Source organism: Lynx rufus, unplaced genomic scaffold (assembly GCF_022079265.1).
Source record: "Lynx rufus isolate CCGP_SWC_20201006 ecotype Redwood Valley unplaced genomic scaffold, mLynRuf1.p SCAF_6, whole genome shotgun sequence".
Taxonomy (NCBI): domain Eukaryota; kingdom Metazoa; phylum Chordata; class Mammalia; order Carnivora; family Felidae; genus Lynx; species Lynx rufus.
The window spans coordinates 80064591-80081202 of record NW_025814878.1 but is presented as its reverse complement, the minus strand read 5'-3'; the positions used below and the strand labels follow the sequence as shown (position 1 = coordinate 80081202).

The following is a 16612-nucleotide window of genomic DNA, read 5'->3' as shown; positions in this document are numbered from 1 at the left end:
CAGAAGAAGGCCATCTCCAATCAGAAGTTGTTTGGCAGGTGTGCATAACGGATGACAAGAAGTCGGTAATGTATTAATTAAGATACGTCAATGATGTGAGGAGAGACGTTTGGCAGAAATAGCATTCCACATACTATTATGGGCAAATAAGAGTATTGGCTAATGTACAATCGGAGCTATCTCTGTCTGAGATAAAGGCTAGATGTAGCAAGTGAAGTCATTTTTCTCTTCAGCAGAGAAACTTCAGAAAAACAAATTAGAATCAGAACATGGCTTGGTGAATAACACAACACAGAAATAGGTTATGATTAAAAACAAGGGATAGCCCCAATATTCCTTGGATTCTGCTGCCAGGATAACTTACTAGTAAATCAAATTGATAAATACGTGCCATCTGCTGTCTTATGCTTAGGGATCATAAAAGCTGGTATTCTAAAACACTTGGAAATTTCCCAAATATCTTTCTCATTTTATCCTCATCTCAATTTTTTCTTAAGCTAGTAGGTATAGAAGACATAATCATTCTTTTTTTTTTTTAAGTTTATTTATTTTGAGAGAGAGAGCAGGGGAGGGGCAGAGAGAAAGGGAGAGAGAGAATCCCAAGTAGGCTCCTGTGCTGTCAGCGCAGAACCCAACCTAGGGCTCAGACTCAGGAACCATGAGATCATGAGGTGAGCCAAAATCAAGAGTCAGACACTTAACCAACTGAGCCACCCAGGCGCCCCAAAGACATATTCATTCTTAATCTATTGTTTAATGGTGCAAATGAACAATAGGCAGAGGAACTCATTAAATTTGTTCAAGTTTATCAGTGAATAGGCCCTCCATCTTACCCAATTTAAGAGTACACTTGATTTATAGCATGACTAGTCTTGAATGATCTTGATGGATCACTAGAAACAATTAGACACATAAATAAATATCCCAGGATCATGACAGATTTCATAAAAGATGATTCACATGAAGATTCACATGGCTAATAAAATTGAAACTATGAAAATAAGTGATCTTGCATATATTTTATTTGTCTTTATGACATTAATGTTCAAAAGGTCAGAAAACTTTAAATTTTTCTCCAATTTAGAACGTGTTATTAATGGAACATTGTGACAGTGCCACTGACTCACATACTTTGGGGATAGTTAACATTTTATATTTATGAAAGATTGCCCTGAGAACAGATATGCATTTTCTATTTGTGTGGTATGTTTTGTTACTAGGGTCTCTCGTAGATTTTCATTCTTAGATTTCTGTCTCTCCTTTTCTTGAACATGACCCTGGTTGACTGCATCCCAATATCAGCTCTGAAAGCTTTTGCGCAAGTGCACATACAGGTGTGTGTGCCAGCACATGTGCAATATGTACAGAGTTAGGTATGTGTTTTTCTACCTCTCCATGCTCACCGAAGGATACTGTTCTTGTTACCATACAGTATACTAACACCAATAAGACATACTATGGTAATGGGGTGGGGGGCATATACAACGTTAGGTAAGAAAATGCATTTTGATGCTTATAAGAGAAAACAATTATTATGGGCAAGAGAGGAGGAAACCAAGACTGTTTTAAATCAAAATAGCTCCTGTTCTATCAGGAGGCCTAGAAGAAAGGTGGGTTAGATGACCCAAGAAAGCATGGGGATTTCTCCCAGTAGCATATGGAGGTCTGCATTGCAGTCTATAGCTTATGGACATGGAAAGAAAACAAGAAAGTAACTGATTTATGCTGGACTCCATCACCACCCTGCCCCATAGCCTTTTCTCCTCAGAAAGCCATGGTCCCAAAGGTTTCTATTTCTTCCATATTATGCCCACTGTTTTCATGGTTTACCAACAGGCAGTGTTTTCCCCATTGGACATCTCAACAGTTGAGGTTCTCAGAGTTCCATCCCCCCATCAACACAGCATCTGCCTTCCTCATTACCGAGTTAATAAAACACTGGCTGCTTCAGGAGAGCCACTTTGGCTCTTGCCTGAAGTTCCATTTCCTCCAAACATTAAAACATTTGGGGATTCCACCCAAACTATACTCAGATAAAAGGAACAAACTGCCCCTTGCTTTCTTTTCTTTTCCCAGTCTGTCTTAAGAGTATTTACTATCTGTATTGACCAGAGATTAGTGTGGTCAATTTACCGGGCACAGGGTAGTTAGAGTTGGTTTCAAAAACTGTCAGAAGGAGTTTGAGAAAGTTTGAGTACAAACCGCTTACTTGAAGTCGTTGTCCTTTCTCTCTCTCTCGAAAATAAATAAAATGTGGAAAAACATTTTCTTAAACTTTCTTAACCAAAGGCGAAAAATCTTATCATTCTAGTAGTAAGATAGTAAAAAGAAAAGAGATATCATCAGGTGACCCCAAGTGAAAACAAAATTGTTCAGTGCTATAAATCATAAGAGTGAAATTAGGTAATTACTGTTACTATTCTGTACCTTCGATTAATCAAAATAAGCACACACTGACACCGAGACTTCTTGTGGTGAGAACCCATTCACTCTCCAATTGCAATTAGTGTAATAGTGCTGAATAGGCAGGTTAGACCAAAATCATAGGCCAATTAACTCATCCTAATTTTTCTACTTCTAACCGGCCTTTTTTCAGAATTTTGATCTTAATGGATTGATAAAGCTGGATGCTAATTAGTTTTTGCTGAACCTGAAGTTTTGAACTGAAGGAAACTTCAGCAAACATTTGAAGTTTGTTTGTTGTGAGGGCCTGCCTGGGTAGAGGATTTGCTACAATGAGTGAGGAGTTTCTCCAGAAACAAAAGACCACCACTCAGATAGCACTTACTGCACATAATTTTATGAGTGTTCTACTATGCATATCTTATAGTCCCAAATAGATTATAAACCCAAGGGTGATAGCAACATTGCCCATCTCTCTACTGCATGGTTATGGTATTCAGTATACATTTGTAAAAGGAATTCATGAAAAGCAGAACACCTATGAATGAAATAAATGTTGCAGAAGAGTTAGTTATACTAAACTATGCAAACACCCTGAAAGAAGAGGGAAGGGGCCAATTTTCTAAAAATCATGGGACCTCTCATTATCAGAGTAATTTCTTTGGTCCAAGCAAGGGTAGCTATAAGGGCTGAGACATACTCCCAACAAAAGTAAAAAGTTCTAAAAGTTTCCTAAGAATATGCTCAGTCCTGACCTGACTCTCAGCCTCTTGGTAGCACAAAATCCATTTGTCTTAGTCCGCTTGGGCTGTTGTAACAAAATATGTAGACTGGGTGGCTTAAGCAACAAATGTTTATATGTCACAGTTCTAGAAGGTAGAAGTCCAAGATCAAGGTGATGACTGATTTTATTCCCCAATGAGGGCCCTCTTCCTGACTTGCAGACAATTGCCTTCTCACTGTGTCCCCATGTGGTGGGGGCAGGAAAAGTGGGAGAACCTGTAAGCAGCTCTGTCTCTCTTCCTTTTACGGACACTAATCCCATCATGGAGCCCCACCTTCATGACTGACTCTAAACCAAATTACCTCCAAAGGCCCACTTCCAAATACAATCACACTGGGGGAGCAGAGGCTTCAACGTCTGAATTTTGGAGGGAACATTCACTCCACTGCAACTATCCTAACTCTTGTCTTGTCGCAGGTGTTCACCACAACCTTCAAGAGAAATTTCACCAACAGGAAACAATAAGATTTGCTTTATAATCAACTTGGCTGACATGTACCAATTTCATAAGTACAGGAATGTCTTTTTATTGAAATATATTACTTGTTATTTTAAGGAATTTTATTTAAAATTTTATAAGTATTTTAAATTTTTATAAGTAAGAAAAACCCATTGCCTTTACATATTTTCATATTATAAAACCAATAGAATAGGCTAATTTTATTTCTAGTAGCAATGTTAATTTTAAGTTGTTACTTATATTGTTTGGGGCAAGCTCATAACAGTTCCCAAGAGAAAGAAAAGCCTATAAGATAATGAGAAATTGACAAATTAGCAATTCAAATCAAATGAAAACTTTGTTTGATTTCATTCATTTTGGAGACTTTCTTGGTGTTCCCATTTTGATCTGATTCAGAGCTTTTAGCTTCAATTCCAACTTTAACAGGTTCATTTGTGATTTTTTTTTTTTTTTTTGGCAAAACCATAGCAGAATGAATACCTGGGTTTAGTTCAAGGTACAGCAAACTGTTTTCAGTTTTTCTAGCTTTCAGTTCATGAATCCCTGCTACATACACATGTGGCTGCATGTAGACACGCCCATATATAAATCTCCAATCCATTAAGGTTTAATTTGGTTTGGGATGGGGAACCAAAAAAGTACTCAGTGAGACTGCTTTCTTTTCCCAAAGGGGGGGAAGGAGAGAATGCGCAGAAAGCCCTACCACCAACTTGGGCACCTCAGCAGAGAGCACCACTGTGGCTCTGTACCAAGGACAGAATTCTCCAACCCACGATGTGGCAGGTGGAGTAGAATGCGTAAGCCACCCTTTCCCCTGATGTAGATGTGACTTTAAGAGCACAAAACAGGAACACAGAGGGGTCACTTGGATGACTCCTTCATACCAGGCAGACATTACAACACTTGACAGCAACCAACCTATCCCTAAGTGTCTAAAGTCACTACAAGAGAGCAGATATCATCATGGCATCTCATCTAGCAACTAAGGTGCATAGGACCATTGCTAGGCTGAACTGGGGTGGTGGGGGGGCGGTGAGGGGGAATAAGGAATGTCCTCTGTTCCTCACTCTTGTCCTCTGTTCCTCTGATCTTCTCCCCACCACAAAGGAGGCACTGCCTCCTACCCCTCGCCCATATGCTCTCAACCTGTGACCCCAACACCTGATAAAAACCTGCTCCTGGTCCTTTGGTAGTAACGTGTAAATAAGTCATTTGGGATGAGACATTTTCAAACTACCCCTTCCCTATGCCCCAACTGAAAATCCTCTGGGATAAATGAATGTTGCATCTAAATATGATTGATGAATTACTTTTCAGAGGGATATTTGCATTTTAATAGGTATGAAAATCTTGAAAGGATAAAGTATTTCTTTTTTTTTTAATTTTTTTTTCCACGTTTTTTATTTATTTTTGGGATAGAGAGAGACAGAGCATGAACGGGGTAGGGGCACAGAGAGAGGGAGACACAGAATCGGAAACAGGCTCCAGGCTCTGAGCCATCAGCCCAGAGCCTGATGCGGGGCTCGAACTCACGGACCGCGAGATCGTGACCTGGCTGAAGTTGGACGCTTAACCGACTGCGCCACCCAGGCGCCCCAGGATAAAGTATTTCTAGACAACTTTCAGGAACCAACCAACCCAAAAAGGAAGACCTTAGGAGGCACTGGATTTTCCTGGTGCTCCTGAAATGGATTTGTCTATCAGTGACTTTCAAAACCATCTCAATCGCTGTTTCTGAAGGCAGGCAGCATCAGTGCCCCTTTACATTTTGTTATGGTCTCCCCCTTCCTCCCCTACTGCTAGTGCCATGTCCCCTTTCTCTGCACACCCCCACTCAGTGTCCCCTAAGCAACTTAGTAAAGTTCCGTCATATTCTCACCACTCCCCTCCCTGGATGCAAGCATAATCCTGAAGGTATTGACTCGTCTTCAACTCCAGGTCAAATCAGCCCCGTTGGTAGAAACATTCATTCTCTCAAATTCTCTTCCAATACACTAATAGTTAATGTACCATCCCCCAAAATAAGGAGAAATGTGAAAGGAAGCTAGAGTGACAATGGATGCATGTAATGGCCTCTCGGTGATGGTTAGTAAGCTTGTGTTTAGGGTCTTTTTCTGTTCTAGGAAGAGACGAAAATCCAAAAAATGACTTGCTTTTGTGTATTTATTTCCACATTCTGATTTAAATGTAGAGTGATCTCTAGATCTTACTTTCACTTCCTTGATATGTGTTATACTAGTAGAATTTTCCAAATTACAAAGAATTATAAGTGCAACCCTTCTGACTGATGCCTTTCTTTGAAATTTATGACTCAGTTGACGTCACAGATCCTTTCCCTCCAGGGATTATGTGAGGAGGCATGCTGGCCTGCTAGCCCTGTGTTACTTTAAATACACACACAACACACACACACACACACACACACGAGCCAAAATAGCTAGAAATTGATTATGTTGATATTCTGAATAAAGGCAGTAGTTCCAATTTTGTATGTCTAATTAGCCACAGCTCTTCAAGGACTGGTGGAAATGTCATGGGGTTTATAATGTTGGCATTTCATCTTCACAAAAATGCCATTTGATGGCATAAAACCAGAAAAAACTAATGGTCACATTAGACAGCTTGTAGATTAGACAAAGGTCACTGTGTTTTAATGAACAGTGCTGTTAATTAATGAGAAAACAATTACAACATGAGCTGTTAGGCATTGTGAATTTGTACAAAAACATCAATCTGTACCTAAAACCACTTTGAGTAACTCAAAAATAAAGTAGCTGCAAGAACAGAATTTAAATCTTGAATTACACAACAAAGTCATCTATATTAATGAAATAGCATCACAGTTTTCTGGTGTGAGATATAAAGATTCTTCCTTAATATCTAGAATGGAAAGTTAGTACTAAGTTAGTATTCTCAATAAATATTCTAGATAGAACCTAGGACTAGCTCTACACTGCCCATTAGGTTTCTTAATTTCTATATACATTGTTTTTAGTCTATAAGAATAGGAAAGGTATTCTGTGTTTTATCAAAATTCTGTGAGTAGAAATGAGGAAACACTATAACTTCTTCAAGACAGGTGATAAAAATAATAAACATTGCCTTTTGTTCTATAGAGAACTGTCAAAGCCAAGCTTTTAGAAGCTTCAATAAAGGATAGAACCATTGTTAATAACACCAACTTTACATTATAGCTTTCCTCCAAGGAGGTCAAGTACTCCAATAATGATTCACTAATCTCTTTAGCAACCATTTGAATAAATAGTGGATATTTTATTTCAATTAAAAACAAGCAAGAGAAAATGGACTGATTTATCCTGAGGTATGGCAACAAAGGCACCAGAACCTGTCACATGGCTAGTCCAAAAAACTATTAGAAGAACCACCCCTAATTTAAATCATTTCAACTGAGCATAGCAAATGTTTGTATTTTTATGTCATTTGAAAATAAAATAAGAAGACTCCATCCAAAGGATCATTTAGAGAGCATCATTAACTCAAAACACGGTGAGAACAGATCTAGTATCCCAGTCTGAAGAGGAACACATTTCCTTTAGATGGTGGGGGATGGCTTTCTCTTTTTCATTGAAGTTTTTTTTTTTTAACAATTGTTGATTCGCATTCAGCTGTAAGAAATAATACAGCTATATCCTACATACACTTCACCAGTTTCCCCAAATGATACAATTTTGGAAAGCTATAATATCACAACCAGGCTAATAATACTGATACAGTCCACAGATCTTATTCACATTTCCCCACATATCCCACATTTCCCACATTGCGCTTAAGGTATTTGTATGTGGGTATGTATGTATTTGTATATGGGTGTTCAGTTCTATACAATTTTATCATACTTGGAGGGTCATGTCAAGACATCAAACAGCTCCATCACCACAAGGATCTGTCAGGTTGCCCTTTAATACCTATAGTCCCATCTCCTTCCCACTCGCATACCTCTACCCCCATCCCTGGCTTCTCAAAACCACTAATCTGCTCTGCATTTCTAAAATGTTTTCATTTCAAAAATATTATATAAATGGAATAACATGGTATGTAACCTTTTGGGATTGCCCTTTTTTCACTCAGCACAATTCCCTAGAGATTCATCCAAATTGTTGTGTATATCAGTAGTTCATTTATCTTTATTGTGGAGTAGAGTCCATGGTGTGGATGTATCAGCCTGTTTAACCATTCACGTGGTGAGGACATCTGGACTGTTTTCAGGTTTTGGTCATTATGAATAAATCCACTGTGAACATTCATGTACAGTTTTTTGTATAAAAAAAAATTTTAATTTCTCTGGCATGAATGCCCACGAGTCAATTGCTGAGCCTTTGAGGAACTACATGTTTATTTTTATAAGAAATGATCAACTTGTTTTCTGAAAGGGCTGTACCATTTTACATGGTCACCATCAGTGCATGAGTGATACAGTTTCTCTGAATTCTCCCCAGCATTTTGTGTGGACAAAATTTATTTTATTTTTGCCATTCTGCTAGGTGTGTGATGTTACCTCATGTGGTTTTAATTTGCATTTGTCATATAGCTAATGATGTTGAATATCTTTTTGCATGCTTATTTGCCATCTCTATATCCTTTTCAGTGAAATGTCTATTCATGTCTTTCACCCATTTTCTAATTGACTTGTTTGGGTTTTTTACTGTTAAGTTATGAGAGTTTTTATATATCCTAGATACCAGAACTTTATCAGATATGTGGTTTGTAAATATTTTCTCCCAGTCTGAAGTTTGTCTTTTCATCCTCTTTTGATGAAGTCCAGTTTATCAATTTTTCCTTTTATTTCTTATGTTTTTGGTGTCAAATATTTGCTTAACACAAATTCTAAAAATTTTTTCCTATGTTTTTTACTAAAAATTTTATAGCTTTAACTTTTAAGCCTATGACCTATTTTGAATTGACTTTTTTATAAGATGTGAGTCAGTTAAGCATCCAACTCTTGGTTTTGACTCAGGTCATGATCTCAAGATTGGTGGGTTTGGGCCCAGCATCTTGCTCTGCACTGACAGTATGGAGCCTGCTTGGGATTCTGTCTCTCCCCCTCTCTCTGTCCCTCCCCGCCCTCTCTCTCACACACACACACACTCAAAATAAATAAACATTTTTAATCTATATTTTTGTACCTCTATCCAAACCCATATTTGTCAGGGTATATTTCTAAGTTCTCTATTCTGTTCCATTTTTCTCTGTGTGTCTTATCCTCCACCAATACCACATACTCTTGATTACTGAAACTATATAGTAGGCTTTAATGTTAGATAAAGTAACTCTTTATTCTCCAACATTATTCTCCCTTTTCAGGATTTTGTGACTTTCCATATAAATTTTAGAATAAGCTTGTGTCTACAAAAAACACTTCCTGATATTTTGATATAAATTACATTAACCTATAGATCAACTTATGAAAAGTTAGCATCTTTATTATGTTGAATCTTCCAATTCATGAACGTGGTATTTCCATTTATTTAGGTCTTAGAATTCTGATTTCTCTTATCAAAATTTTACAATTTTTAGCATGCATATCCTCCTTTTATTAAGTGCATAGCTAAACATTTTATTTTCTTTGGAGTGGTTTATAAATAATATTGTGCTTTTAATTTTGGTTTCTATCTCCTCATCATTAGTGTACAGAAATGTGATTACATTTTGTATGTTGATCTTAAGTCTTGAAACCTTACAGGACTCACTAGTTCTAAGCATTATTTTTGAAGATTCCTTGCAATTTTCCCTGAAAACAATCATGTCATCGGCAAATAGAGACAGCTTTATATCTACCTTTCCAGTGTATGCCTTTTATTTCTTTAACTTACCTTACTGCAGTGACTGTATTTCTCAACTATGTTGAATAAAAGTGATGAAACTAATATCTTGCCTTGTTTCTTGATTTTAGGGTGAAGGATTCAGTCTTCCACCATTAGTATGACATTAGCTATAGGTTTTTGTAGATGCTACTTGGTTTATGTAGATGCTACTTATCAAATAATATAGTAAACCTCTATTCCTAACTTGCTAAGAGTTTTTACCATGAATGGGAAAACTGTATATCCACATGCAGAAGAATGAAATTGGATCCTTTTCTCACTCTATATACAAAAATCAACTCAAAATGAATGAAATACTTAAATGTAAGGCCTGAAACTATAAAACTGCTAGAAGAAAACATAAGCAGCTTCTTGACATAGGTCTGTGCAATGATTTTTTTTTTAATTTTTTTAATGTTTATTTTTCAGAGAGAGAGGGTGTGAGTGGGGAAGGGCAGAGAGAAAGGGAGACACAGAATCGGAAGCAGGCTCCAGGCTCTGAGCTGTCAGCACAGAGCCCGACGCGGGGCTCAAACTCACGGACCGCGAGATCATGACCTGAGCCGAAGTCAGACGCTTAACCGACTGAGCCACCCAAGCACCCCAATGTTTATTTATTTTTGAGAGAGATGCAGAGACAGAGAGACAGAGAGGCAGAGCTTGAATGGGGGAGGGGCAGTGAGAGACTAATACTGTATCATCTCACTTATATGTTGAATCTAAAAATGTCAGACTCATACAAGCAGAGAGTGGAATAGTGATTACCGAGGACTGAAGAGGTAGGGGGAAAGGGGAGATGTTGGTCAAAGGGTACAGAGTTTCACTTGTGCAAGATGAATACCAGTACACAGCATGTTGACAGATCTATTCCCCACCTGTCAGATTTGGGATGCCCTCCCTTCTCTGACTCAATAGCATTTTGTTCCTTATAATTGCAGTAAAGTGTATATTTCAGGAACCAATAGACGGAATTTGGTCAAAGTGGTTTTCATGCTTTTGTTCCCTATTACATAAGCCCCAGGTCCTTGGGAAAGAACATTTCCCACAGCCTGTAGCTCTGGACCTGAAAGAAATGCCCCATAGTCATCCGCTGAGCTCTCCTCTCCCACTGCTGCTTACTCAAGGATTAGAAATTTTATCCCCTATAGAGAACACTAAGTAATTGCCTAGTAAGGAGAGGAGAATTCTGACCCTAGTGTTACTTACCCCAAGGCAGAAATTGTGACCCTATGGTAAAGTCCAATTACAACTTCCTCTTGCTTATTTGGAAATGAAGGATTTTTCCCCTAACCTCTTAAAAAAAAAAAAAAAAAAAAAAAAAAAGGCAGCAAGCAATATTCCTGAACAAGGGGCCATGAGTTAAGAACTTGTAGATATAATTTATCCTGCCTCAGTGCAACATAGAAATGGTACAGTGATGGCCTACCTTACTTTAGAACAATGGCCACACATCTATTGGTTTCGTCTGTTGCTATGAAAAAGAAAATTCATGGGGTGCCTGAGTGGCTCAGTAGGTTAAGCGTCTGACTTTGGCTCAGGTCATGATCTCACGGTTCATGAGTTCAAGCCCTACATCAGGCTCTGTGCTGGCAGCTCAGAGCCTGGAGCCTGCTTCAGATTCTGTGTCTCCCTCTCTGTCTTTCCCTCCCCTGTTCATGGCCTCTCTCTCAAAAATAAATAAACAATAAAAAAATTTTTTAAGAAAAAATTCATTGCATGATGTGCCTAGTTGCTCAAGCTACATTCAGGACTCTCTTGGGTATCCCTTATTATATGACCTCTCCCCAGTGGCATGCTGGACTTCTTGGCACAAGTAGGAGCTAGAGGCAGGGATTTAAAAAAAGCTGACCTGCCATGAAAACTAGATTGGACTTCATGGGCATCTTAGGCCTCTCAGCATGTTTTCTTTATGTGGAAAGATGTGCTGGATTAAATATAGGTGATCTGGCACTTTGTCCATCTTAGTGAAGGAATAGATTCAACTACCTAGATATATACGCAAAACCAAAATAAAATGAAACCCTCATATCATTAATGAGTGTATGTTAACCATAGTTTTGGTTATCTGTGCATAAAATCATCTTTGGAGATTTATTCTGTAAGTAGTTTTGAGTCACTGTAAGCAGTGATGATATTGGAGATTTATTCTTCATCATGAGAAATATTAGTGGGTCACTTAGTGCAAAATAACAGAAGGATAGAATGATATATCTCTACTAAGCTTTGCAAAAGTGCAACATATTATCACATGCACTAACTAAACAGAGACATTTGCCTGAAACAACAAAAATGCCATTTTTCTAAATTTAGTAACAGTTTTTATCTTGGGACATGGGGTGGGAGATTAGGACCTTTACTCTGTATGCTCTATATGTCTGTGATGTTTGAATGTTTTAATAAAGACTACTTATCACTTTTATAATTAATTAATTATAATAAAAATCAATTAGTAAACATTGTCCTGCATGATAAATGCTAAGTCAGCCCTTGTTTAAAAACAAGAAAGGGCTGGGGCGCCTGGGTGGCGCAGTCGGTTAAGCGTCCGACTTCAGCCAGGTCACGATCTCGCGGTCCGTGAGTTCGAGCCCCGCGTCAGGCTCTGGGCTGATGGCTCAGAGCCTGGAGCCTGTTTCCGATTCTGTGTCTCCCTCTCTCTCTGCCCCTCCCCCGTTCATGCTCTGTCTCTCTCTGTCCCAAAAATAAATAAAAAACGTTGAAAAAAAAATTTAAAAAAAATAAATAAATAAATAAAAACAAGAAAGGGAAGGGGCACCTGGGTGAGCCAGTTGAGCGTACAGCTTCAGCTCAGGTCATTAGCTCACAGTTTGTGGGTTCGAGCTCCCAGTCGGGCTCTGTGCTGACAGCTTAGAGCCTGGAGCCTGCTTCGAATTCTGTGTCTCCCTCTCTCTCTGCTCCTCCCCCACTCAAGTTCTGTCTCTGTCTCTCCTTCAAAAATAAATAAAGACATTAAAAAAATTTTTTTAAAAACAAGAAATGGAATTATTTTTTTAGAAAATAAATTTCAATAAACTCAGTGCCTATCCCTCTAAAGGGACAACGCAGTGACTATGATAAGCTTGCTCCAGAGATACTTTATTCTTAACAAATTCTATTTGGCTTCTCATTCTATGACCCACTACTTAATGAGCCACTTTAGTTGGCCTTTCCCCAGGGCTCATTCACAACTGTTCCTAAATAATGTCAGTCCTTTTGCTGGAGCAGGTGTTATTTTCTGGGCATCTTCACCAAAAGGCAACATAAAAATTAACAAGCTTCAGATCTGGAGGATTAGGGTCTCATTTCAGGCAAAGAATATATGTGTCACACACACAGTAATGCTTTTGGAACTTTCTGTCTAATAAGATTTTGACATCATAACAAAAGAACTCAGTATACTTCTAAATGTTTATTTCCTTTTCTATAAGAGCAATTCTTAAGGACTAAGGGATTATATCATTTCTTGCAGCAAAATGAAGGTCTGTTTTTTGTACAAGTGTAAAGCTGTGTTTTCAGGGTCCCCTCTTTCATTTCAAGTATCTCGCATGCTACCAGGTAACTAAGTCAGTTACACTGTATATTCCACACAGGGAAGATCTGTAATTCAGCCTGCCCGTTTAGTATTAAAACCAACTCCTAAATTTGCAGTATTAGGAACTTGCATAGGACTAGCATTCCAAGGTAGAAGTACAGACAATGTGAGGTTCAGATGTGCTCTGGGTTTAGAGGGAATGTTAACGTTAGTGATTAACAACTATATGTTTTATAGCAAATGTCTAAGTGTCCAGAAATGCCCATGGAGCTTCTTGCTCTGGTTTGCTCCATAATGCCTCTCTCTAACATGTCTTATTTCATATCTTAGGAGTTCGTGATGATTGTCGTCTTTGGTTTGGAGTTCATCATTCGAATCTGGTCTGCAGGTTGCTGTTGTCGGTATAGAGGATGGCAAGGAAGACTGAGATTTGCCCGAAAGCCCTTCTGTGTTATAGGTGAATATCAAAGTCCTAGATATGGATTTACAACACTGCATCCTTTTTTTTTTCTTTATTGCAATATTTAATCAATATTAAAAGATAACATTCATGGAACATTTACTGTGGGTCAGGCACTTTGTGTTTTAAAAGCATTGACTCACTTAATCCTAACCATAACACTATGAGGTAAGTATTTTTATTATCTCCATTTTACAAATGAAGAAACTGAGACAAAGAGAAGTGAAAGAAAGTGGTGGAGTTGGGAGTTTGAGGCAAGTGGTCTGGCTCTAGACTGTTCACTTATATACAGTTAAGTCACAGTGAAATGTATGGTTCTCCAGTATTGTCTTGAATTAGGGAAGCATTGATTTCAGTATGTATAAAGCCCCCTTTTTTCTTTACAATATGAGCAACACCCCTTTTCTGCTCTTGACAAACTGGAGTGGATAGCAATGTATTAGTCCTGATAAAGCATCTCAATTAGCATGCCTCAAGGATGATTACAAGTATGGCTTACTTTATGTATGGGCAACTTTAGACCTGATAAAGTGTTTTACCCTGTTAAATTTGAGTTCCCCCACAATGCAGTCCCTGAATAAATACCACTTCTTTTCAGCTCTCTAGCTCCTGTGGTTTCAGAGGGATCCCATCACCTGGGTACCAGCCTGAAATTATACATTTTCATGAAGATGTCATACAGCAGTCTGGACTTAGGATCTGGCAACTCCCAGGAATATATTTAAAAGTATACCATAAGACTAAAAACTTATTCAATTATATCTCAATTTTCAAATTTTAAGTAAATTGCCTACATCACAGCCCTTTATCCCCAAATATTTTGGTGTGGATTTCCTAAGAATAAGGACATTCTTTTACATAACCTTCCATAAATTGAACATTAATACTTTACCTAATCTGCTGATTGTATTCCAGTTGTATCAACTGACCTAATTATGTCCTTTATAGCATGCTTTCCTCTCCCGTGCTGGATCCAGTCTATGATGTATGATGAAACACTGCACTCAGCTGTCCTGTCTCTCTAGTGTCCTTCCATCTAGAATAGCTCCTCAGCCATTCTTTGTCTTGTAGGACATTGACATTTTTTAAGACTATAGCTTATTTTTTAAAAATAGAATGTTCTTCCTTTGGGGGAAAAAAACCCTAGATATAAAACCTGTTGTTGTTGTTGTTGTTGTTGTTGTTGTATAAAAGCTACATTTGGTTTTCTTACTTTTTTCCTTCCCACTTCTTTGGCAGCCATTCAGATCCAAATACTAAAAGTTCTTGGTGAGGCTTACTTACTTCAACTACTTCCCATCTGAGGAAGTAGGTTTTTATTTACGAGCTTGTTTATACTATCTTCTTCATCGACAGCTATTTGAGGTTTCAGGAATTGTTGATTAATCTTCTTAGTCTCCTCCTTTCCCCCTGTTCCCTGCACTAATGGCACAATGGACTTAGGCAGGTCTTGGAGAAAGTATCTGCTCATCCTTGGGCACTGTTAAGAAGAATCCTTTCTTCCAGCCTTGCTGTATAGATGGAGCACTGTCCTGGGGATGGGAGAAAAGGTGGGCTGTCCATATGCTCTTTGCCACTGAGTTAATTTCAGAGTATGCTTGTTTCAAAAGAGTCACCATTCATTTAACTAAAATTTATGGAAATTCGGTTGTGTGTGAAGCACTGGAATTACAGTAGTGAATCCAGTAAAATGTTAAATGAAACCTATCTTAAAATACCTGGTTTGGCTTTCACTACTGCAGTCTACTTGTCCAGCTGCCTGTCTTCTGCGAGAAATGGCTTTACTCCTTTCTGGAAGCCATTATGCTAAGATATGGAGGAAAGTAGGTAGAAATTACCCAGCCCCCAGGCATATCAGTGAAGGCATTTGATTTTTCTCTCCAGAGACTTTTCTCTTTTTCAATTCTCTGCTCCAGAAACATCATGAAGGACTTTAACTTGGTGTGAAACTATTGCACAAGTACTTTCTGTCCTATAAGGGCCCCAAACAAAACAATTCACAAGGCAGATGGTTGGCCAAGATTCACTCAGCTTCTACAGGATGAGGTCGGTTCATGGATGACTGAAGGAATGTTTCATTCCAGATTTTAAAACCAATTAAAAATTGGCTTTGTTCCAATTCCAGAGGCAATGCCAATGTATTTCTGGCCTGCAAGCTAAAAAGAAAGTCCTTTCCCAGATGCCTGCTGCCTTTTGATAGCTGTTTTCAGCTTTGGATACCTCAGTACATCTTAGTCCTTTAATCTGTCTCTTCCTGTCTCAGATCTTCGTGGTCATGATAGAATATCTTTTAAAAAAAAATATGTGGCTCTAAAACTGATGTCAGGATATCTGTAATCTTAATATCCTAATCACCTTTGGGCTTATTGTGGCCCAGCTGAATTGATGTAATAGTGGAGCATGTTCAAATGTGGATCTTCATATGATGTCAGTAAAATTTAATCTACACAGAGGAACCAAATGTCATCTGCCTGAAGGCAGCAGGCTGTGGCAGGTGACTGTAGAAACCCATTCTAGGCCTGTTTAATAGGTGCATAAAAATGATTGATACCACTGATAAAATGATAAAGTGCAATGTAAAGTGAGCCCTGTAATTCCCTTGTTCAACCTAATTTACCATGGCAAAATGAAAAAAAAAAAAGAAAGGAAGAAAGAAATGGGGTCTCTCATCTGTGAAAACTATTCTGAGTTTGCAAATGTAGCTAATATCTCTCAAGGCTCCATGTATTTGTAAGAGTTGATTACCCTGCACACACTAAATACATGCCCAAATGTTTTCAGCAGTCTTGAGCATTCCAGAAAAGGATACAGAAAAAACTGTGATAGCCTGGCTATGCCATGGGAAATCCTTTCTGTGGGCACATCAATGTTGTTCTTTCCAGTTGGAAACAGACTGAAGCTACTGCAGTGGTCAGCTAGTGGACCTCATATAGTTTTGAGTCTGAGAGATCAACTGATAGTATTTGGAGTGGCTAGAGGCCCCACAGGCTAATTCCCAAAGACTGGAACTTCCCCCTCCTAAACTGCCTATCCCCTCCAGCCCTGCATTCTAGGCAGAATGAAGAGCATTTTAAATTACAAAGTCATCATGTACTTGTGTCTGAACAATATATTTTAAACAAGTATAACCAAAGGGAAGAAAAAGTTTATTCAA

The 16612-nt window shown here is 38.3% G+C and overlaps 1 protein-coding gene across 1 annotated transcript in view; it reads left to right on the top strand.

Annotated features, from left to right (window-relative positions):
• The window catches only part of KCNQ5 (potassium voltage-gated channel subfamily Q member 5), a 516838-nt gene that overhangs the window by 360250 nt on the left and 139976 nt on the right, over positions 1-16612 (top strand). Inside the window, exon 3 of the mRNA XM_047102198.1 lies at positions 13329-13455. Coding sequence (XP_046958154.1) covers positions 13329-13455 — 127 coding nt within the window. The remainder of the gene's footprint in view (positions 1-13328; positions 13456-16612) is intronic.